Source organism: Lepidochelys olivacea, assembly GCF_965140295.1.
Source record: "Lepidochelys olivacea isolate rLepOli2 genome assembly, chromosome: 6".
Taxonomy (NCBI): domain Eukaryota; kingdom Metazoa; phylum Chordata; order Testudines; family Cheloniidae; genus Lepidochelys; species Lepidochelys olivacea.
The window spans coordinates 2,350,680-2,372,830 of NC_140416.1; the positions used below are offsets into that span (position 1 = coordinate 2,350,680).

At 46.1% G+C, this 22,151-nt stretch overlaps 3 protein-coding genes across 3 annotated transcripts; 1 reads left to right on the forward strand and 2 right to left on the reverse strand.

Annotated features, from left to right (window-relative positions):
- Positions 1–638: 638 nt before the first annotated feature.
- On the forward strand, positions 639–7,458 carry LOC311522701 (olfactory receptor-like protein COR4; the record flags this gene model as incomplete). Its single annotated transcript, XM_084632188.1, has 2 exons — positions 639–1,429; positions 7,314–7,458. The coding sequence occupies 2 exons, from the start codon at positions 639–641 to the stop codon at positions 7,456–7,458; spliced, it is 936 nt and encodes a 311-aa protein (XP_084488314.1).
- Positions 1,808–6,997, reverse strand: LOC311522705 (uncharacterized protein). The gene is made up of 4 exons (XM_084632194.1): positions 6,837–6,997; positions 4,706–4,820; positions 3,734–3,800; positions 1,808–2,973 (listed from the first exon to the last, which is right to left on the reverse strand). The coding sequence occupies exon 4, from the start codon at positions 2,923–2,925 to the stop codon at positions 1,999–2,001; it is 927 nt and encodes a 308-aa protein (XP_084488320.1). The 5' UTR covers positions 2,926–2,973; positions 3,734–3,800; positions 4,706–4,820; positions 6,837–6,997; the 3' UTR covers positions 1,808–1,998.
- Positions 7,459–18,953: 11,495 nt separating the features above from the next.
- Positions 18,954–19,892, reverse strand: LOC311522684 (olfactory receptor 5W2-like; the record flags this gene model as incomplete). Its single annotated transcript, XM_084632174.1, has 1 exon — positions 18,954–19,892. One exon carries the CDS (start codon positions 19,890–19,892, stop codon positions 18,954–18,956), a length of 939 nt encoding a protein of 312 aa, XP_084488300.1.
- Positions 19,893–22,151: the final 2,259 nt, after the last annotated feature.

Genomic DNA, 22,151 nt, shown 5'->3' on the forward strand with positions numbered 1-22,151 from the left:
ACCATGGGGATCAGCAGGTATTGAATTCTGGACCTCCAGCATTTAATGCCTCAACCCAGTTCCTACCCCTTCAGCAAAAGGAGCGACCTCCTGGGTTGGAAAAAATAGGCAATTACCTAGTCACTGAAGCCAGGGCTTCCCATTCTGTCTTTGGGTTTTCATACAGGCTCCAGTAAATGCCAAAAAAGGTTAATTAGCACAGTAAGCAAGCTTAACCCCAAACAGACATGTCAAGCCACAGAGCTCGCCTTGCCCAAAGAGGGTGGAAAGATTGACACTCCTTTACTTTCACCCCTTCTTTAGCTAAGGAATAATCTCTTCACAATGATTTTCTCACAGCAGAGTGACAAGTCATTGTTTTCTGTTTGGATGAGTGAACAGGTGTGTTTTTGTGTGGGACATGATGAATCTGAAGTGTCATTATATTTGCACAGTGTGTGCATTTTATCGAACACGTGGAATGACCAGCTGTGAACATCTGGTTCTGTGGACTAAGCCCTTCCCTGAGAAGGTATTGATGTCCATTAAGAAACTGATCTCCATTTATCTTCACTTATTTCATTACAGAGAAGGGGCAGGTCTTCCGCACCATTCATCTGCCCATATCTCTGAAGCAGCCTGATCTCTGTTCAGAGGAGATGGAAAAGGGAAATCACTCAGAGGTGAGTGAATTCATTCTCTCAGGACTGACAGATCGTCCGGAGCTTCAGGTCCCCCTCTTTGGGGTGTTCCTACTGATTTATGGTATCACCCTGGTGGAAAATGGGGGGATGATCTTGATAATTACGATTGACCCCCAACTCCACACCCCCATGTACTTTTTCCTCAGGAATTTGTCTTTCTGTGACCTCTGCATTTCCTTGATAATTTCCCCTAAGATGCTGTTGAATTTCTTAGCCAAGAGGAAAAGCATTTCCTATACTGCCTGCGCTGTGCAAATGTCTCTCTCTATCGTTTTCGCAGATGTTGAGTGCCTCTTGCTGGCTGTCATGGCATATGACCGTTATGTGGCCATCTGTAACCCGCTGCTCTATACGGTCACCATGTCCAGGCAGCTTTGTAACCAGCTGGTGGCTGGGGTGTACTCTGTGGGGATGGTGGATTCAATGATATACATGTGTTGTACATTTCGGCTGTCATTCTGCAGCTCCAACGTCATCAATCATTTCTTCTGTGATGTCCTCCCGCTGTTGGCGCTCTCCTGTTCCGACACCCGCATCAATGAGATTTTGATCTTTGCTTTTACGTTGTGCTTTACAATGAGCATCTTTGTGACCATCCTCCTCTCCTATGTCTATATCACCTCCACTATACTGCAGATCTGCTCTGCTGAGGGCCGGCGCAAAGCCTTCTCCACGTGCTCTTTCCACTTGACCTCTGTGGTCCTGTTTTATGGCACCCAACTCTTCATGTATTTACGTCCCACCTTGTGGCGGTTCAGTGATGAGACAGAACACAGCTTTATGCAAGCCGACAGGCTGGTCAGCGGAGATGGGCTGTTCTGCCCCACCGCCTTCCACCTTCTCCTTTTATTATATTTCTCCCCCTAAGCATTACACACTGCTACACAAAGGAATGTATGACGTTGATTCATATGCTTAGTTACCATCCTCTATCTACTACAATCCTGGTTCTCAGGCCTTGAGCCCAGGCTAAAAAAGCCTCCCACAGTTGCTGTCCAAACAATCAAGTTCTCATGGTTCATATCTAGCCCTTGTCCTTGGATAGAGCAATGTGTGCATTGCTTCTAGGAAACAGTCAGGGTGTGCCCCGCCTGCTTCCAGGTGGAATAGCTAAACATTAACCCTTCATCTCCCCGTTTTTTATTTATTGATAGTTGGCCATCTCATGGTAGCCGTCAATTTGTTTTGTCATGCTATTTAACTCCCAGACAGACAAGGACATAACCTGGGGAGCTTTCCAGGGCAAAATTTTACAAAGTCTTAACAAGGAAGGAATACATTGTACACAGCAGCAACAAAAAAATAAGCCCAATGATTACAAACACAAAATAACCCAAAGCTTAACATCTGCAATATAATCATCTAAAAGGGGTACACTTCTTTTACTACAATTGTGACCAGCAAAAGGCAATATAAGTGTCATTCTACTAAGACAGCAAAGGGTGCCATCACTTAAATTTGCAGGAATATAATTAAAGGTGCATGAACCACAAGTAAAAACCCATCCTGATGGTAGGATGATATGGCCATAATTATATGAAACATTAACAGCATGGGAACAATTTAAAAGGGATTGAGAAATTTTTTGACAGCCCAAGGGCACCTTTGTACTAGTGCAGTTAACTACATGCGCACAGGTGACATTGTGAGCCCCGGCCGGGTACGGTGTGTGGAGGGATATAGCCGTGCGAGGCAGAGTATAGTTGGCCGGGCCCCAATTAGCCATGCTAGAGTACTGGGAGGAAAGATTAGCATAAGCAGAGAACAGTGTCTTATTCTCCATCTCCTCAGGATGATGACATACTGGAATAAGGCATGTACCTAACAAATCTCCGGCTGCTACAAAATTAAATAAACAAAAGTAGGTAACATTTGCTATTGAAGCCAATCTTTCCCATATGTTATATGTCATTCGGGCTTGTAACGGGGGAGACGCTTCCGAGCCAACCCCTACAGGAAATAGCAGGCACAAAAGGCACACAATCATCACAGAATTAGCAGTGATTTGGGCGAGAATCGCCAGAAACAAAGTCTCAGGAGTCTCTGGCTGTTGATCTGCTGCCAGTCTTCGTTGAGCCATGGCGACCAATGCTTTTACTGCTCCCCATGTCACAGGCTGGCTTGGGACGCTACGCCTCCTCCGTTTCCGTCCCGCCGTTGTCGACTCGGGGGGCAACGCGGTCTCCTCCAAGGTCAGCTGAAACTCTGGTATGGGATTCGACAGTCCCTGGTGCCATGCCATGTTGTTTAAGTGCCGGTCGCACACACCGAGCTGGAACCCACAACGGTCCTGCAGGGAGAGACACAGCAGCATATCCCCAACCCCAAGTGATTAGAGGTACTGGGCCCAGCCACTGTGGATCGGGCAGCTGACGGTAAAAGACACGCGGTCTTTCCAGTACCTCAGATTTGTGAAAATGCCGATCCGCAGGGGTCTGCTGATCTGCATTCAGTGTTAAATTATTTAAAGTAAACAAAAGGATATGCATTTGTTGTTAAATGTCTCCTAAGGTTCGGAGACGCAGCTCCCCTTGTTTTAATTGTTTATTTAGAAAGGTTTTGAGTGTGCAATTGGCACATTCAACAATGGCTTGGCCCGTGAAATTATAAGGGATTCCGTGTTTAAGACGGACGTCCCAGCGGGCACAAAAGGTGGAGAGGGCTGCAGAGCAGTAGGCTGGGGCATTATCTGTTTTAATTTGGCAGGGGCAACCCATAACAGAAAAGCAGGCCAGCAAATGGTGAATAACTTTGTTAGTGGCTTCCCCACGTTGTGGGGAAGCCCAAAAGAAAGCCTGAATAAGTATCAACGAAAACATGTAAAAACGAATAGGGGCGAAATTGTGGCACATGAGTAACATCCATCTGCCACAGCTGATTTGCTGCGGTACCTCGGGGGTTAACGGCATAAGAAAAAGTAGGAGCAGCAGCAGCACAGTGGGGGCAGGAACGAACAATGAAACGTGCATGATCAGCAGGAATGTGAAACTGCCGGGCCAAAACAGAGGCACACTGATGCTTTCAATGGGGTCAGAAAAAAGGGAATTTACCTGACCACGCAACGCGCGATCGGCGCGTGCATTGCCCTCAGTGAGTGGCCCAGGCAGAGGGGTATGACTGCGAATATGAGCAACAAAGTAAGGGAAATGACGAGTGGCAAAAAGGTGCTGAGAAAACAAAAACAGGTGAAGGAGGTCTGCATCAACCTGAGGGGTAATGAGGGCAAGGGGTAAATGATCAATTACCTAATAAACATAATGGGTATCCACAATTAAATCAAAGGGACAATCAGCAAAAGGTTGAAAGGCCAAAATAACAGCAGCTAATTCTGAGGGCAAAGGGGGATGGTAAAAAAAACAATCTTTTAAATCTAACACACAAAGTTGATCGGTTTGAGGAATTAAATTTGGATTTGGCAAGCCAAATTGCAAGGGGCCCATAGGTTGGATGCGTTTATTTATTTCCCTTAAATCATGCAACAGCCGCCAAGCACCCGATTTTTTCTTAATAACGAACACCGGGGTGTTCCAGGGACTGGTGGAGCTCTCCAGTCGCTGTGCTTGCAAATGCTGCTGCACAAGCGAATGAAGTGCTTTTAGCTTTTTTAGAGGGAGGGGCCACTGGTCAATCCATACGGGCTCTAAGGACTGCCATACCAAGGGTAAGACGGAGGGCACGGTGGGTGAGGGAGGGTTTTGGGCCATCAGATGTTAATATCGAGGGTGGTGTCTAACTTTGTAAGTAAATCATGGCCCCAAATATTGAGGTGGACAGGGAGCACAAAAGGGCGGATTGTAGCAAGGGCACGGCCTCCTGGTTTAGAGACCGTGACCCAAGACAAACTTTGGTGCCCGGGTTTGCTACCCCCGATCCCCCACAACTCTGTAGAAGGAACTGTTGGCCAACTGACCGGCCACTCCGGATCATGAATCACCGTAACGTCAGCTCCACTGTCCACCAGCCCTGTAAAAGGAACATCATTTAAGAGAAGTGTTAACTGAGGTTTCGAGGGGCGGACTGACATTGTCAGAGCAACAAGTGGAGAAGACGCGCTGTGAGACGGCGAGTGAGACAACGTCGATCCAAAGCCGCCTCCGCCCCGAGTTCGATTCTCGGCAGCTGGCACCTGATAGGGGACTAAAATCAATTGTGCAATTGACCGTCCACGCGGGAGCGACTGTGGAAGATGAGTCCACACCTGAACCTTAATAATGCCAGTGTAATCAGCATCAATGACCCCTGGAATGACAAAAAAGCCCTGTTTCCCAGCATGTGAGCGAGGGAGAACAAGACCTACAAAGCCGGCAGGGAGGGATCCCATCACCTGTGTAGGTATGGCACAGACCTCCCCTGGCAGCCGAAAGTCAGTGTCCTCCTGCATGATCAAATCAAGCCCTGCACTTCCAGCAGTCGCCGCCCTCATAGAGTCTACGGATTCCAAGGCAGAGGAGCGATTGCCTGAGTAGGAAACACCCCCGTTTGGCCCTGGGTTCGGGGGGGACCCGTCGCGCGGTTTCCCGACCCGCTACGACACTGATTAGCCCAGTGATAACCTTTCCCACACTTGGGGCACTTCTTTGAGGGTCGGGTTGGTGCCTTAGATGAGCGGCACTCCCGCTGAAAATGACCCTCCTTACCACAGCGGTAACAGCGCTTCCCCTCCTTCCCAGTTTTTCTGAGGGCGGCAGCCAGAACTCCAGCCTTGTGGGCTTGTGTGCCAATGTTCTGGCACGCCCGCAGCATGTCTGAGAGCTCTAAAATACCAGAGGCTTGTGCTGCCTGGAGAGCACGGCGGCAATCCTCGTTTGCATTTTCAACTGCCAATTTTAACAGGAGCTCGTGAGCTGCCTCAGTGTTATCCACCTGTCGGAGGATAGCCTCCTGCAATCTGTTGGTAAAATCCAAAAAGGACTCTAAGGCACCCTGACGGATACTGACAAAGCTTTTGGTAGGCTTGCCTGAATCCGGGACCTTCTTGAAAGCATGCTGGGCACATGCTAGGTGGAAATAATGGGGAAGACAGCCTGAGGGAGTTGAGACTGCATCTCAATAGTAGCAAACGGGCCCTCCCCTGCCAAATGCTCATAAATGATACCGTGCTCTCTATGTACCTGGGCTTGGCGTTCTGCCATCTGCCGATACTCACTAAGCCAAATAACATACTGACTGGGTGACAACATCATGCGCAGCAGCGTTTTCCAATCCTCAGGGATTAGGGAGTACCCAGTACCCATCCCTTCAATGAGACCACGCACAAAGGTGCTAGTCAGGCCAAATTCACGAATTGCTTTCTTTACCTCTCTAACCACCGAGTATGGCAGAGTGGTCCAGGTGCCCATGGGGTTGCCCTGGTCATCATTCTGCCAGGTCACCGGGCAAACGGAGACCAGATCAGCCAGCTCCTCTGCTGTAAGATCTGATCGAGCTTTCGCTGCGTGAACCATTTGTTGCACCAGCGAAAGCTTCTGAGCAGATGCAGATGACCCTCCGGGGGGCCCCACGGGGGGAGGGTGATCACACACCGGCTCCGGTGGGGAAGGCCAGGGAGGCGGTGGTAATAGAGGCACTGGGGGCGAAGCAGGGGGAGGGATGGCTGCAGGAGCGGACGGGGGTGGCGGGATCGGCAGCCCCTCTGTTGGTGCTGGAGAGGGCCTTTCCGAGGCGACACGCTGTGTCGCATCGCCAGGAGGGGGGATGGCTGCAGGGGCAGATGGGGGCGGCGGGATCGGCAGCCCCTCTGTTGGTGCTGGAGAGGGCCTTTCCGAGGCGACACGCTGTGTCGCATCGCCAGGAGGGGGGATGGCTGCAGGAGCGGACGGGCGTGGCGAGAGCACCAGCCTCGCGAGGGAGGGCCTGTCCGAGGCGACACGCTGTATCGCGTCGCGGCAGAGGTGCCAGGCATGTAAAGCCTGCACGGGCGCCCGAGGCTCTTCGTGCAATGTCTGGCCCAATCGCTCCCAGTCCGCTAGCTTAAGGCTTCCGGCTTCAGGATACCACGGGCACTTGGCACGCACCTCCTGTAGCAGGAGAGTAAGTGCTCGAGCCGGGCAGTCATGCTGAGCCTTACGCAGCAAATACTGCAGCTCATTGCGGTGTTGCACTTGCAAAGCAGAGAGGGAGCTTCCCATACTTACCACAATGAAAAATACTCACCGGGATCCACGAAGCGGATGAGTGACGCGTCTGAAACCCTTGCCGGGCGAGGTGAGTGCTGAGGGCCCCACGTTGGGCGCCAGTTGTTGCGGTTCAGTGATGAGACAGAACACAGCTTTATGCAAGCAGACAGGCTGGTCAGCGGAGATGGGCTGTTCTGCCCCACCGCCTTCCACCTTCTCCTTTTATTATATTTCTCCCCCTAAGCATTACACACTGCTACACAAAGGAATGTATGACGTTGATTCATATGCTTAGTTACCATCCTCTATCTACTACAATCCTGGTTCTCAGGCCTTGAGCCCAGGCTAAAAAAGCCTCCCACAGTTGCTGTCCAAACAATCAAGTTCTCATGGTTCATATCTAGCCCTTGTCCTTGGATAGAGCAATGTGTGCATTGCTTCTAGGAAACAGTCAGGGTGTGCCCCGCCTGCTTCCAGGTGGAATAGCTAAACATTAACCCTTCACCACCTCCAGCTTTTCTATGGACACAGACAAAATAGTCTCAGTGTTTTACACATTGGTGATCCCCATGTTGAACCCCCTCATCTACAGTCTGAGGAATACGGAGGTGAAGGACTCCATGAGGAGAGCAATGAATAGACGGCTAACCAATTCTTGAATCTCTTTAACTCAGTCCTGGTTTAGTGATGGGGAGTGGAAACAGCTGAATTCAATTCCCATCCCATTACAATGTAATTTCGCATAGCCCGTGGGCGTATTGTTCATTATTATATTGTTATTATTATTAATTTGTTTGTATTCCAACAAGACCTCTAGGCCCCAACTAAAATCAGGGCTTTGTTAGGCTATTACCCCATCAAAATTCCAGGAGTCACCTGTTTCAGATTTGTGAATATTTGTGATGTGCTTCTGTAGAACTGATCAATGAAATTGTTTTTAGTTGTTCATTTTATTAATGTAACTTCAAAATAAAGTTTTATGAATGAAACTACATTCATTCATAAAACCAGGTACCCCAATAACTGGCTAATTGAGTTTCTCTTTCAATCCAATTGCTGCTTATATCGCTGAAACTTACACTGTTTCAACATTGTAACTTCTTCTCACTGTTTGTCATACCTTACACTTGTCCATATTGTAACTCAAAACTCCATTTTAACTTGTCCCAAACTCCATTTTAAAATGCTCACTTCATTTTGTAAAAGTTTGCTGCAACCTTCATTTTTGCAAAACCCTGCTGTAATCTTATTAGTGTAGTTTAGATGTGTGAATGATGGATATATGTATGGATGATGGAATCAACCTCCAGCCCCAGACTGTCCTGATGAAATAAAGTGTAAACACAAATGACTGAAGATGCAGACAACAGCCCTGACAAAGCAAGAAGGGTCCACCCTCAAAAGAAAAGAACAAAAGTACAACTGAAGAAACATCAAAGCCAGTTCCTAGGCTGAAAGTCATGTCTACAATTGATGGGTGATCAATCACACCGAACCCAGAGGCAGCATGACAGAGCAAGACCAATAGACTCTGGATTCAAAATAAAGCCTACAAAAAGGATGGGTGAGATGGATCACTTTGGAGGGTAACATTCTGCTGCCAACATGGAAGGGCATTGGTGCATGCCCAACAGAGGCCCAGCCCTTCGTTGCGCCCGGCTTTCCTGGCCAGTTAGCCGCCACAAGCTAGAAACCCAGGCCACGAACTCAAGTTACATTCAGGACTGGTAACTAACTAGCAACTGCAGAACATTTGATGTGTGTGTGTGTAAGTACATATACATAGGTATTAGATATTAGTTATTGGTCAGAAATCAAATTGTGTTATAATAAATGTGACATCTTGTCTTGTCCCCTGAAAGGATCCGGTATAGTTTTCTGCTTTGTAGTGGGTTTGGTTTTGATATGCAGTTGCAAGTATGAAGTGCGTGGTTTCCATGGCTGAACCAAAGGGAGTTTTGCACCTTGCACCCTCCTGATATTCTGCAGCCCTTTATGTCCTCCGTGGGGTTCTTGTGTAGATTTTTGCCTGGATTGTGTCCATTGCTGTGGAGGAGAAAGACACCATGGCCTTTATTTTAAGTTAAGGGAGCAACAAAACAAGTAAGAACAAGGGAAACATATCCAAAAGAGAACACGGTGTGTGTGCGTCCACTGTGAGAATCTGCACTGAACTGAATAAAGAATAATATGGAAAGGGTGAGTTTTCTCGAGCACATAAATAAAAGAGAAAGAAAAAGTCATATCAGACACTCAATGTTTATACCACAGGAGCATGTTTGCTATGAGGTCTTACTCTTAGTTCTGCGGGTAAGTCCTATGGACTCTGAAGAATAGGGATTCTGGGAATTGTACAGCTTAGGTTACGGAGAGTGAGAAATGGCTAGAGCTGGGCCAATAGCTGATTTTTGAATTCATGGGTGGTTACAAAAAATTGAAAAACAAATTCAGTTCAACCTGAACCAAATCTGAAAATTCCTCAAATATATGGCAAATTGAAAACATTGACAGAAATGTCCTGTGGGGTGGAAGGAACTATTTAGCATGACCAGAAATGGAACATTTCCTTTCCTTCCTGGATACTTTTTGATGTCAAAGCAAAGACAATGTAGGGCCACACTGACAAAATGGATGGAAATGGAAGAGACGGTAAAGGTGCTGCTTCCCCTGTAGACTTTAAATGAGTGATTAGATCACTCCCGTGGGAAGTGGGAGATCCCGGTCAATCCCCCCCCTGTCTGATGGGGAGAAACAATTTGAAAGTGGGTCTCCCACATTTCTGAACAGGATCCTAGCGACTGGGCTATGTTCTGTCCTGCATCGTTCTCAGGACTGGTCTACGCTACGGGCGTAAATTGATCTAAGTTATGCTGCTTCAAGTTGACTAATTTAGTCTGACTTACAGCAGTGTCCACATCATGCTATGTCAACCGGAGAGTTGTGTAACTGAAGTAGTGTAACACAGATCATCTGACAATGTTAGTGTAGATCATCCCTGAGGAAGATCCATGATGGAACATAGTCTCTGAGGGGGGGTGGAGTACAGACTTCAACAGGTGAGCGCTCTCCTATTGACTTAGCATGTCTTCCCCAGACTTGCTCAATCAACACCATTTCATCTATAGCAGTAGTCCCAATTGAGCCACTTGTGTAGATATGGCCTCAGTCTCTCCTGTTGAAACTGTTGCATTGTGGATAAAACACAGGAAGAATCACAGGGCCAGAAAGAGAGAATGACTCTACAGACAAGTGGTTCGGGGCACCGACATGCTCAACTTCATGTCTGTGTTCCAATGGTTTTTTAATTAGTTTTCCACCGTAGAAGAACATTGAAAGGAGAGATTGAGAGCAACCCAGACTGGAATAGCATATCACTTAGGGGCTGGGGTGCTTTCTGGAAATACAGGAAAGCCAAGTGTATATCTTTGCCCAGCACTGGACAGAAGCGGGAATTGAACCTGGATCTCCCACCTCACAGGTGAAGAGCCTAACTATTGAGCTAAAAATTACAAAGAGAGGGAGTATCACCACCTCCTACCGGTGGCTGCTTTGCGACCGGTACCTAAGTCTTCCTCCTCCACACACATTGTTTTGTTTTGAGACAAGGCTATTAGGAGACTTTCTAACACATTTGTGAATAGTTTCAGGTCAATCCCAACAGCATTGTTTTTCACAATAAAGTATTCATAAATTTAATAGTGAAATGTGCAAGGTCATGCATTTAGGGATTAATAACAAGAATTTTTGTTATAAACTGGGGAAGCATCACTTGGAAGTAACAGAAAAGGAGAAGAACCTTGTAGCATTGGTTCAACGCAGAATGACTATGAGCTCGCAAGGTGATATGGCCATGAAAAAAAGCTAATGCAGTCTTGGGATGCATCAGGCAAGGTATTTCCAGTAGAGAAAAGGAGCTGTTAGTGCCATTATCGAAGGCACTGGTGAGACCTTCTCTGGAATATTGTGTGCAGTTCTGGTCTCCCATATTTAAGAAGGATGAATTCAAAGTGGAACAGGTACAGAGAAGGGCTACTAGGATGATCCGAGGAATGGAAAACCTGTCTTATGAAAGGAGACTCAAGGAGCTTGGCTTGTTTAGCCTAACCAAAAGAAGGCTGAGGGGAGACATGATTGCTCTCTGTAAATATATCAGAGGGATAAATACCACAGAGGGAGAAGAATTCTTTAAGCTCGCTACCAATGTGGACACAAGAACAAATAGATAAAAACTAGCATCAGGGAGTTTAGACTTAAAATTATATGGAGGTTTCTAACCAGTAGAGGAGTGAAGTTCTGGAACAGCCTTCTAAGGGAAGCAGTGGGGGCAAAAGACTTATCTGGCTTCAAGACTAAGCTTGATAAGTTTATGGAAGGGATGATATGATAGGCTAGCCTAATTTTGGCAATTAATTGATCTTCAACTATTAGCGGTAAATATGCCCAATGGCCTGTGATGAGATGTTAGATTGGGTGGGATCTGAGTTAGTACAAAGAATTCTTTCCTGGGTGCCTGGCTGATGAGACTTGTTCACGTGCTCAGGGTTTATCTGATCACCATATTTGGGGTTGGGAAGGAATTTTCCTCCAGGGCAGATTGTCAGAGGCCCTGGGGGGTTTTCATCTTCCTCTGCAGTGTGGGGCCTGGGTCACTTGCTGTAGGATTCTCTTCACCTCAAAGACTTTCAACCGTGATTTGAGGATTTCAATAGCTCAGACAGAGGTTAGAGGTTTGTTACAGGAGTGGGTGGGTGAGATTCTTTGGCCTGTGTTGTACAGAAGGTCAGACTAGACAATGATAATGGTCCTTTCTGACCTGAAAGTCTATGATTCTATGATTAGTCCTGTCATAAATATAAAGGGAAGGGTAAACCCCTTTAAAATCCCTCCTGGCCAGAGGAAAACTCCTCTCACCTGTAAAGGGTTAAGAAGCTAAAGGTAACCTCGCTGGCACCTGACCAAAATGACCAATGAGGAGACAAGATACTTTCAAAAGCTGGGAGGAGGGAGAGAAACGAAGGGTCTCTGTTGGTCTATATGCTGCTTCTGCCAGGGATAGACCAGGAATGGAGTCTTAGAACTTTTAGTAAGTAATCTAGCTAGGTATGTGTTCGATTATGATTTCTTTAAATGGCTGAGAAAAGAATTGTGCTAAATAGAATAACTATTTCTGTCTGTGTATCTTTTTTGTAACTTAAGGTTTTGCCTAGAGGGGTTCTCTATGTTTTGAATCTAATTACCCTGTAAGGTATTCACCATGCTGATTTTACAGAGGGGATTTCTTTACTTCTATTTACTTCTATTTCTATTAAAAGTCTTCTTGTAAGAAAACTGAATGCTTTTTCATTGTTCTCAGATCCAAGGGTCTGGGTCTGTAGTCACCTAGGCAAATTGGTGAGGCTTTTTACCAAACCTTGTCCGGGAAGTGGGGTGCAAGATTTTGGGAAGTATTTTGGGGGGAAAGACGTTTCCAAACAGCTCTTCCCCAGTAACTAGTATTTGTTTGGTGTGGTAGCGGCCAATCCAAGGACAAAGGGTGGAATATTTTGTACCTTGGGGAAGTTTTGACCTAAGCTGGTAAAGATAAGCTTAGGAGGTTTTCATGCAGGTCCCCACATCTGTACCCTAGCGTTCAGCATGGGGAAGGAACCTTGACAAGTCCGTGAAAAAATCACCCATTTCTAGATACTTTCTTGTCCCAACACTGGGAAATTACTTTAAGAGACTCTTGGAGAGGTGACCAGCACATGAAGTGGAATAGAATCACCTCAGTTACAGTGCAGGCAGGATGCTGTGGTCAAGCTCATGGGGGAGGAAACTGACATGCTCCCCTGTATGGTGGATGTAATGCGGGAAAAACAGCAAGACCACAGACTGCCGCTGCAGCCCCTGAATAACCACCCTCCTTCCTCCCCAAGTTCCATAGCCTCCACACCCAGATGCCCAAGAACACGAGGGGAGGAGGAGGCTACAGGGAACCACACAGTCAACCCCAGAGGATTGCACAAGGAGCAGAAAAATGGCATATCCTAAATGTTGATTTGGTTTCTGTACTTGTCCTTCCCTCCTCCTCCACCCCTGTAACCCAATACCCCCCTTCCCCATCTAGCCTCTGATTTCTCTCAATGTTTTGTTCAACAAATAGGTTTTTAAAACAAAGGTTTTTAAACAATTGTGACTATATTTCCTTTCATATATAGAGAGGGGGTGGGTAACTTTAAGAGAAACAAACACAACTCTCACACCATACTCTGGCCAGACATGAAACTGGCTTTCAAAACTTCTCTGATGTGAAGCACACCCTGCTGAGCTCTTCTAATCGCCCTGTTGTCCGGCTGTGCAAAACTGGCCACCAGACGAGTTGCTTCAATCTCCCACCCTGCCATAAATGTCTCCCCCTTACTCTCACAGATATTGTGGAGCACACAACAAGCAGCAATTAAAATTGAAATATTGGTTGTGCTGATATCTAACGGAGTCAGTAAACTGCGCCAGCGTGCTTTCAAATGTCAAAACGCACATTCTGCCACCATTCTGCACTTGCTCAGCCTAAAGACGAACTGCTCCTTACTACTGTCCAGGGTGCCTGTGTACGGCTTCATAAGCCATGGCATTAAGGGGTAGGCTGGGTCCCCGAGGATAACTATGGGCATTTCAACATCCCCAACAGTAATTTTCTGGTCTGGGAAGTAAGTTACTTCCTGCAGCTGTTCAAACAGACCAGAGTTCCTGAAGATGCGAGTGTCATGCACCTTTCCCGGCCATCCCACGTTGATGTGGGTGAAACGTCCCTTGTGATCCACTAGTGCTTGCAGCACCATGGAAAAGTACCCCTTGCAGTTTATGTCCTGGCTGCCCCGGTGTTCCGGGGCCAAGATAGGGATAAGTGTTCCATCTATCGCCCCACCGCAGTTAGGGAACCCCAGCGTATTAAAGCCATCCACAATGGTCTGCACATTTCCCAAAGTCACTACCCCTGATAGCAGCTGGTCAATGATTGTGTTGGCTACTTGAAGCACAGCAGCCCCCACAGTGGATTTCCCCACTCCAAACTCATTCCCGACTGACCTGTAGCAGTCAGGCATTGCAAGCTTCCACAGGGCTATGGCCACTCACTTCTCAACTGTGAGGGCTGCTCTCATTTTGGTGTCTTTGCGCTCAGGGCAGGGGACAGCAAGTCACAAAGTTCCATGAAAGTGGCCCTACGCATATGAAAGTTTCTCAGCCACTGGGGATCATCCCATACCTGCAACACTATGTGGTCCCACCAGTCTGTGGTTGTTTCCCGGGCCCAGAATCGACGTTCCACAGCATGAACCTGGCCCAACACCACCACAATCTCCCAATCACCACATGCCATGCCATCTGTGCCCATGTCCTCGTCCTCATCAATATAGTAATCACGCTGTCATCGTTTCCTCACTCGGTTTTGCAGGTACTGCACATACTGCTGGATAATGTGCGAGGTATTTACAATGGTCAAAACTGCAGCGGAGATCTGATCGGGCTCCATGGCTATGGCGCCTGCATGGATAATCCTGAAAAAAGGGCGCGAAACATAGTAGAGCAGAATGGCAGCAGAAGCTGTGCTGTTCAGTTCACAGTAGCTGAAGAACGGCGGAAAATGGTTGTCTTCTGTAGCTTTCACGGATGTGGGAGCCCAGGACAGACAACATGGAGAAGCTCGGAAGCATGGCAATAGCGGGAGAGCAGAGTTGGCGGTGGAAGCTGTGTTGCTCGGTTCACGATGGTAGAGCAGAGTTGGCAGCAGAAGTGTTTGATGAGGAAGAGAAAGAGTAGATAGTAAAGATTACATAGGAAAATGAGAGATGGATTCATAGTAGCAAGAGAGCAGCGGTGCACTGCCTGCTGAAAGCAGTATGGCGTCTGCATGCCAAGAAGGCGTGAAACAATTGTCTGCCGTAGCTTTCAGACAGCACACACCCAGAAACACCCGCGAGAATGTTTTTGGCCCATCATGAACTGGGAGCTTAACCCAGTATTCCAGTGGGCGGCGGGGACTGTGGGAACTGTGGGATAGCTACCCACAGTACACCGCTCCGACATTCTATGCTAGCCTTGGTACTGTGGACTCAATCCACTGAATTCACGCTCTTTGGCGGGGACGCAGAAGACCAAACGTATAAAATAGTTTCAGAAAATTCGAATAGAATCATTTTGAAATAATTTCATACTGTAGACATACCCTTAGTTAACAGAGACTTTCCCAGTGCCCAGTGTTCAGCCTTTCTGGTCAGTCTGCAACTTTGGCAGTTCTAGCTTCTTCTGGTCTTCACTCTTACTTATTTTTCTTATTTTTACATCCCTATTTCCCTTACCTGAAAGAAGCAAAAAAAAAAAAAATAAACGAGTAACCACTTTGTCTGTTCTTCACCCACCACACCCAAAACTCACTTAAAATCACTACCAATGTCTCAAAGCAATCAGCTGTGCACAGATCCTGCTCCACGAAAGCTTACATACTCTTGTGGGTGGAAACCCCTTCCCCCAGAAAAGAGATGGGGTGCAATGTCACACTTTGTTTCACAGACTATAAATTATAGGAAACAAATAAAATAAACAGAAGAATCGGGAGGGAGCTGACATGTTGGGAGATATTTTGGAGCAGCATCTGTAGAGATGTTGCAGAGATCTTCTGTGTTATCCACCAGTTTGGGGAATATCCTCCTTTTTGCAGCCTGCCCTGACCTTGGCATTTTTACTGACGACTGACCCAGGTACTTCCGAGTCACAGGAGGCAGGGAAGCCAGGAGGAGGAGTGATGAGCATGACTTCCAGATGAAGAAGGGGCACAGTGTTTCCTTGGCACAGATCTGGAGTGACAAACTCCAGAGTTTCTGAACAGAAAGAAGGGGGTACCACTTAGGAGAAGGGGGCACTAACATGCCCTGGAGCACTGATAATACCATCCAAGCCTGCACACCTGTGCGGGGTAATTTCCGCTACCATAGTGAAGAAGGGAAGAGTCATCACTGGGCCAACCAGGGATCTCCTTGCGGGGAGGTGATGACCACAGTGTCCTTGTGCATCTGCAGCTGTGCATCACTGCATGGGCCCATCCCTGTGGTGGCCTCATGCTTTCATGCCAATTGAACACTCCTGCCTCTCGGAGAAGTGGATTAATTACATCAATGGAAAAAAAACCCTTCCATCAATGTGGGATGCATCTACACTACGGCACTGCTGCACATCATAGCTGTGTCAATGTAAAGGCCTTAGTATAGACATTCCCTGACTCAGTGTGGGATATTTCCCCCTTCCTATTAAAGCTATTTTTCTATCCTTTTCCTGTCACTCTTCTCCCTCCCTTGATAAAGCTCTTTCCTTCTTTCGATAGGTAAATATGTTCAGAAAAGTTAAAATTTCTCTTCTCAGAATAATTCCTTCCTTTCCCTCCCATGAACAGCGTAATTCTTTCATTAACCGAGTTACTGCCTCTCGGAGACATGGATTAACTACATTGAAGGAAAAACCCTTCCATCAATGTGGAAAGCATCTACACTCTGGCTCTCCTGCACACCATATGTAAGCCAAGTAATGGCTTTAGTATAGACATTCTCTGAATCGATGGGGGAGTTTCCCCTGTCCTATCAAAGCTATTTTTCTCTCCTCTTCCAGTTACTCTTCTCCCTCCCTTGGTAAAGCTCTTTCCTTCTTCTGTTAAGTAAATATGTTCAGAAACATTGAATTTTTCTCCTCTAAGGATAATTCCTTCCGTCCCCTCCCATGGATGGCTCACTGTCATTTCAATTAAAGGCTGAAATGCTCTGAAACTGACTTGTTTGCCTATCACTTCCTTTTACCTCTTTGTTTTTCCTCCCTTCGCTTAAAATGAGTTGAGTACATGCTCAGAACCCTAAAATCAGCCTAAGAGTCAAATCTTTCCCTGTTTGCTAGCCACACCAACATTATCCTTCATACTTCTGGAGCTGCTTCCTTGCATGGCAGAGGTTAAATTTGGCTTTGATGACTTTGATATTTACTCCCTGGAGCATCTTTGCTCCCAGGACAACAGGTATGCACAGCAAAGGCAATTATGTTGTTGTTGTATCTTTCCCTGTGGAAATGGAAAACAAAGAGCCAGAGCATCAGCTGGCCTGAATCGCTGTTTCTCCCATGAGGTCTTTTTAATATGATACAAAACTGAGTTAAACGTATTCCACTTTATTTGTTGGTCACCTCTCCAAATGTCTCTTTAAGTAATTTCCCAGCACTGGGACACAAAGGTGTCTATAAATGGGTGAAATTTCTTCTGGACTAATAATTTATTGTCGAAAACAATACCGTTTGGATTGACCTGAAACTATTCACAAATGTGTTACAAATACTCCTAATAGCTTTGTCCCAAAACAATGTGTGTGTGCGGGGGTAGGTTTTAGGTGTCGGTCGCAACGCAGTCACCGTAGGAGGCGGTAGTGGTCCTCCCCTTTGGAATTTTTAGCCCAATGGTTGGGGTGGTCACCTGTGAGGTGGGACATCCAGGTTCAATTCCCCCTTCTGTCCAGTGCTGGGCAAAGTTCTGTGTGGCATTGCACTCTATATGCTTTATGAAAATATGCTCATGAATGTGATGTAACTGAAATATGCTTTATGCTAAGTGCCCCATATAACATATCATTATAAAGGTTATAATCTATTAAGTGTGTTCATCCTGTTTGTTCACATGGATTATTTTTATATCTGGAATTAGGAGAATAAGGTATAAATTTGTATTACTGATGTAGACATTTTAAGTGGAGGCCATTAAGGGTGCTTCAGAATCAATGAACTGTGAATGGCTCTGTTTACCTGCAAGCCTTCCTGTGTACCTGTGGGCCAACCCAAGAAGAATGGAAACTGGGGTCTTACAAAAAGAAAAGGAGGACTTGTGGCACCTTAGAGACTAACCAATTTATTAGAGCATAATTAGACCATGTCACCTGATACTGAAATCCATCTTGAAGCTGGTACTTTACCAGAGGGGGGTGGAATTCCAAAACAGGATTCCTGCCTTAGGGAAGTTCTATTCAAGTGTGGAAGGCAAACAATGAGTGTCTTCAGCTGGCTTCCCCACCCCAGGGAGATACCTGCAAGCACCTGGAAACAAAAGGACTGTAACCACAGGAACACTGGAGAACAGGCTGGACCCAAGTCAGAAAAGGCATCTGACCAGAGAATGATTTTACCTCAAGTAACAACTGGGATAGGAAGTTAACATTTGTAACTGTTTTCTGAGTGTATTAAGTTTATCCTTGCATGTTTTGTTTTATTTTGCTTTGTGACTTATTTTGTTCTCTCTGTTATTTCTTAAAGCCCCTTAAATCCTACTTTTTATACTGAATACAATCACTTTTATTTATTTATAAATTCAGTGCAAGTATTTGTAACCTGGGGGGCAAACAGCTGTACATATCTCTCTTGCAGTGATATAGAGGGCAAACATTTATCATTTTACCCTGTATAACCTTTATACAGAGTAAAATGGATTAGTTTGGGGTTTAGATCCCATTAGGAGCTGGGTGTCTGCGTGCTGGAGACAGGTATCCTGCTGAACTGGTTTCAGTCTAGATCTCCAGTTTTGGGGGTGTGGCCCAGACCCTCAGTCTGTGTTGCAGCAGGCTAGCATGTCTGGCTGAAAAAGGCAGGGTTCTGGGGGACCAGGCTGTCAGAAAATGGGCTCATAGGTAATTTCAGCACATGAGGTGACAGTCCCAATGAGGGTCTCTGTGACTGAATCTGTCACACTCTGGACTTGGATTTCCTTCATTTCCAGAAAGCATCCCAGCCCCTGAACTCTTGGTGCTATTCCAGTCTGGGCTGCTCTCACCTTTCAAAGTTGTTCAGCTGTGGATAACTAATTAAATAACCCTTGGAAAAGAGACTTGCAATTGAGCATCTCACACGCTAGGTGGATGCCCCTAACACCAGCTTATAAAATCATTCTCTCTCTCTGGCCGTGTGAGTCTCCCTGTGTTTTGTCCACTGATTTCAGCTGTGGTCTGCGGACCTTGTTGGAATATAAACAAATTAAGAATAATAACAATACCATAATGAACAATACTACCACGGGTTCTGCAAAATTACATTACAATTGTCTGCGAATTGAATTCACCTGTTTCCACTCCCCATCACTAAACCAGTACACAGTTAAACAGATTCAAGATTTGGTGAGGAGTTTGTTCATTGCTTTTCTCAGGGAATCCTTCACCTCCGTGTTCCTCAGGCTGTAGATGAGGGGGTTCAACATTGGGATCACCAGCATGTAAAACACTGAGGCCACTTTGTCTGTGTCCATGGAATAGCTGGAGGTGGGACGTAAATATATGAAGAGGAGGGTGCCAAAATACAGAGCCACAGAGGTCAAGTGGAAAGAGCAGGTGGAGAAAGCTTTGTGTCGACCCTCAGCGGAGTGGATCTTCAGGATGGTGGAGATGATATAGACAAAGGAGAGGAGGACAGTCAGGAAGCTGATCACTTGAATGCAGCATGTAAAAGCAAAGATCAAAATCTCATTGATGCGGGTATCAGAACAGGAGAGCGCCAACAATGGTGGGATGTCACAGAAGAAATGATTGATGATGTTGGAGCTGCAGAATGACAGCCGAAATGTACAACACGTGTTTATCATTGAATCCACCACCCCCACAGTGTACACCCCAGCCACCAGCTGGTTACAAAGCTGCCTGGACATAGTGACTGTATAGAGCAGCGGGTTACAGATGGCCACATAACGGTCATACGCCATCACAGCCAGCAAGAGGCACTCAACATCTGCAAAAATGATGCAGAGATACAGTTGCACAGCGCAGGCAGTGTAAGAAATGTTTTTACTCTTGGCTAAGAAATTCAACAGCATCTTAGGGGAAATTATCAAGGAAAAGCAGAGGTCACAGAAAGACAAATTCCTGAGGAAAATGTACATGGGGGTGTGGAGTCGGGGATCAATTGTGATTAACAAGATCATCCCCCCATTCCCCAGCAGGGTGACACCATAAATCAGTAGGAACACTGCAAACAGGGGGACCTGTAGCTCCGGACGATCTGTCAGTCCTGAGAGAATGAACTCAGTCGCCTCCGAGTGATTTCCCTCTTCCATCACCTCTGAACAGAGATCAGGCAGCTACAGAGATGTGGGCAGGTGGATGGTGAGAAAAACCTGTCCCTTCTCTGTAATGAGGTAAGTGAAGATAAATGGAGAACAGTTTCTTAATGGACATCAGTACCAGCTCCGGGAAGGGCTTAGTCCACAGAGCCAGATGTTCACAGAGGGTCATTCCAGGTGTTCGATAAAATGCATACGCTGTGCAAACACAGTGACATGCAGGTTAATCATGCCCCACACACAAATACTCCTGTTCACTCACCAGAACAGAAAACAATGACTTGTGACTCTGCTGTTGGAAAATCAGTCTAAAGAGATTATTCCTTAGCTAAAGAAGGGGTGAGAGTAAAGGAGTGTCAATCTTTCCACCCTCTTTGGGCAAGGGGAGCTATGTGGCTTAGCATGTCAGTTTGGGTTTGTCATAAATATAAAGGGAAGGGTAAACCCCTTTAAAATCCCTTATGGCCAGAGGAAAATCCTCTCACCAGGGTTAAGAAGCTAAAGGTAACCTCGCTGGCACCTGACCAAAATGACCAATGAGGAGACAAGATACTTTCAAAAGCCGGGAGGACGGAGAAAAACAAAGCGTCTGTGTCTGTGTTTAACCTAAGCTGGTAAAAGTAAGCTTAGGAGGTTTTCATGCAGTTCCCCCCATCTGTACCCTAGAGTTCAGAGTGGGGAAGGAACCTTGACATGATGTGGGGACCTGCATGAAAACCTCCTAAGCTTACTTTTACCAGTTTAGGTTAAAACTTCCCCAAGGTACACATCAATTTTACCCTTTGCCCTTGGATTTCCACTGCCACCACCAAACTTTATCTGGGTTTACTGGGAAACGTAGTTTGGACACGTCTTTCCATCCAAAATCCTCCGAACCCTTGCACCCCACTTCTTGGGGAAGGTTTGGTAAAAAATCCTCACCAATTTGCATAGGTGACCACAGACCCAAACCCTTGGATCTGAGAACAATGAAAAAGCATTCCGTTTTCTTACAAGAAGATTTTTAATAGAAGTAAAGGAATCACCTCTGTAAAATCAGGATGGTGAATACCTTACAGGGTAATTAGATTCAAAACATAGAGAATCCCTCTAGGCAAAACCTTAAGTTACAAAAAGACACACAGACTGGAATAGTCATTCTATTCAGCACAGCTATTTTCTCAGCCATTTAAAGAAATCATAATCTAACACATACCTAGCTAGATTACTTACTAAAAGTTCTAAGACTCCATTCCTGTTCTTTCTCCGGCAAAAGCAGCATACAGACAGACATAGACCCTTTGTTTTTCTCCGTCCTTCCAGCTTTTGAAAGTATGTTGTCTCCTCATTGGTCATTTTGGTCAGGTTCCAGCGAGGTTACCTTTAGCTTCTTGACTCTTTACATGTGAGAGGATTTTTCCTCTGGCCAGGAGGGATTTTAAAGGGGTTTACCCTTCCCTTTATATTTATGACAGGGTTAAAGTTGCTTACTGTGCTAATTAGTCTTTTTGGTATTTACTTGAGCCTGTATGAAAACCCAGAGACAGAATGGGAAGCCCTGGCTTCAGTGACTAGGTAATTGCCTATTTTTTTCCAAACAAGGAGGTTCCTCCTTTAGCTGAAGGGGTCGGAGTTGGGGCTGAGGCTTTCGGTGCTGGAGGTGTGGAATTCAATAGCTGCTGATCCCCATGGTGTCTGCGTGTGTGTGTGTGACTCTAATTCTGGACAATCGCACGTACCTGCTGATAAGAGACAGAGAGATGTGGTGACATTTACTCCTCGACAGAAACTGCCTCTTTGGACCATTCGGGAAGTTTTATACTGAGATGTGTGATCTATGGGACATGATTCCTGAAGCAACTGGGAATACCTGAGCTCAGAGAGCCAAAACACGTAATTAATGAATTCAGTAAACTAAAGCCATCCTCGGTGTAATTGGTGCCCTGGGGATTAATTTGACCTACTTTTTTCTTACTGTGTTATTAAATGATGCAGTTTCTACCAGAGTTACAGAGTATGAGGTTTGGGGTATATTTCATCCTGCTGTTTTCAATGCAAGCTGGGTACTGCGTAGAGCTGATCCATAAAGGAGCTTTTTTTTTTTCTGGAGACCAAAATCTTTTTGATAAAAAACGTAATATTTCAACTCAGATATACCATTGGGTACGTCAGATATCACACACCACCAATCTCTTGCATGGGCCAGGCTCCCAGGCTGGACTACATCCCCCATGATGCATGATGGTCTCTCCTCTTGCTGTACGGCTCTGGAAG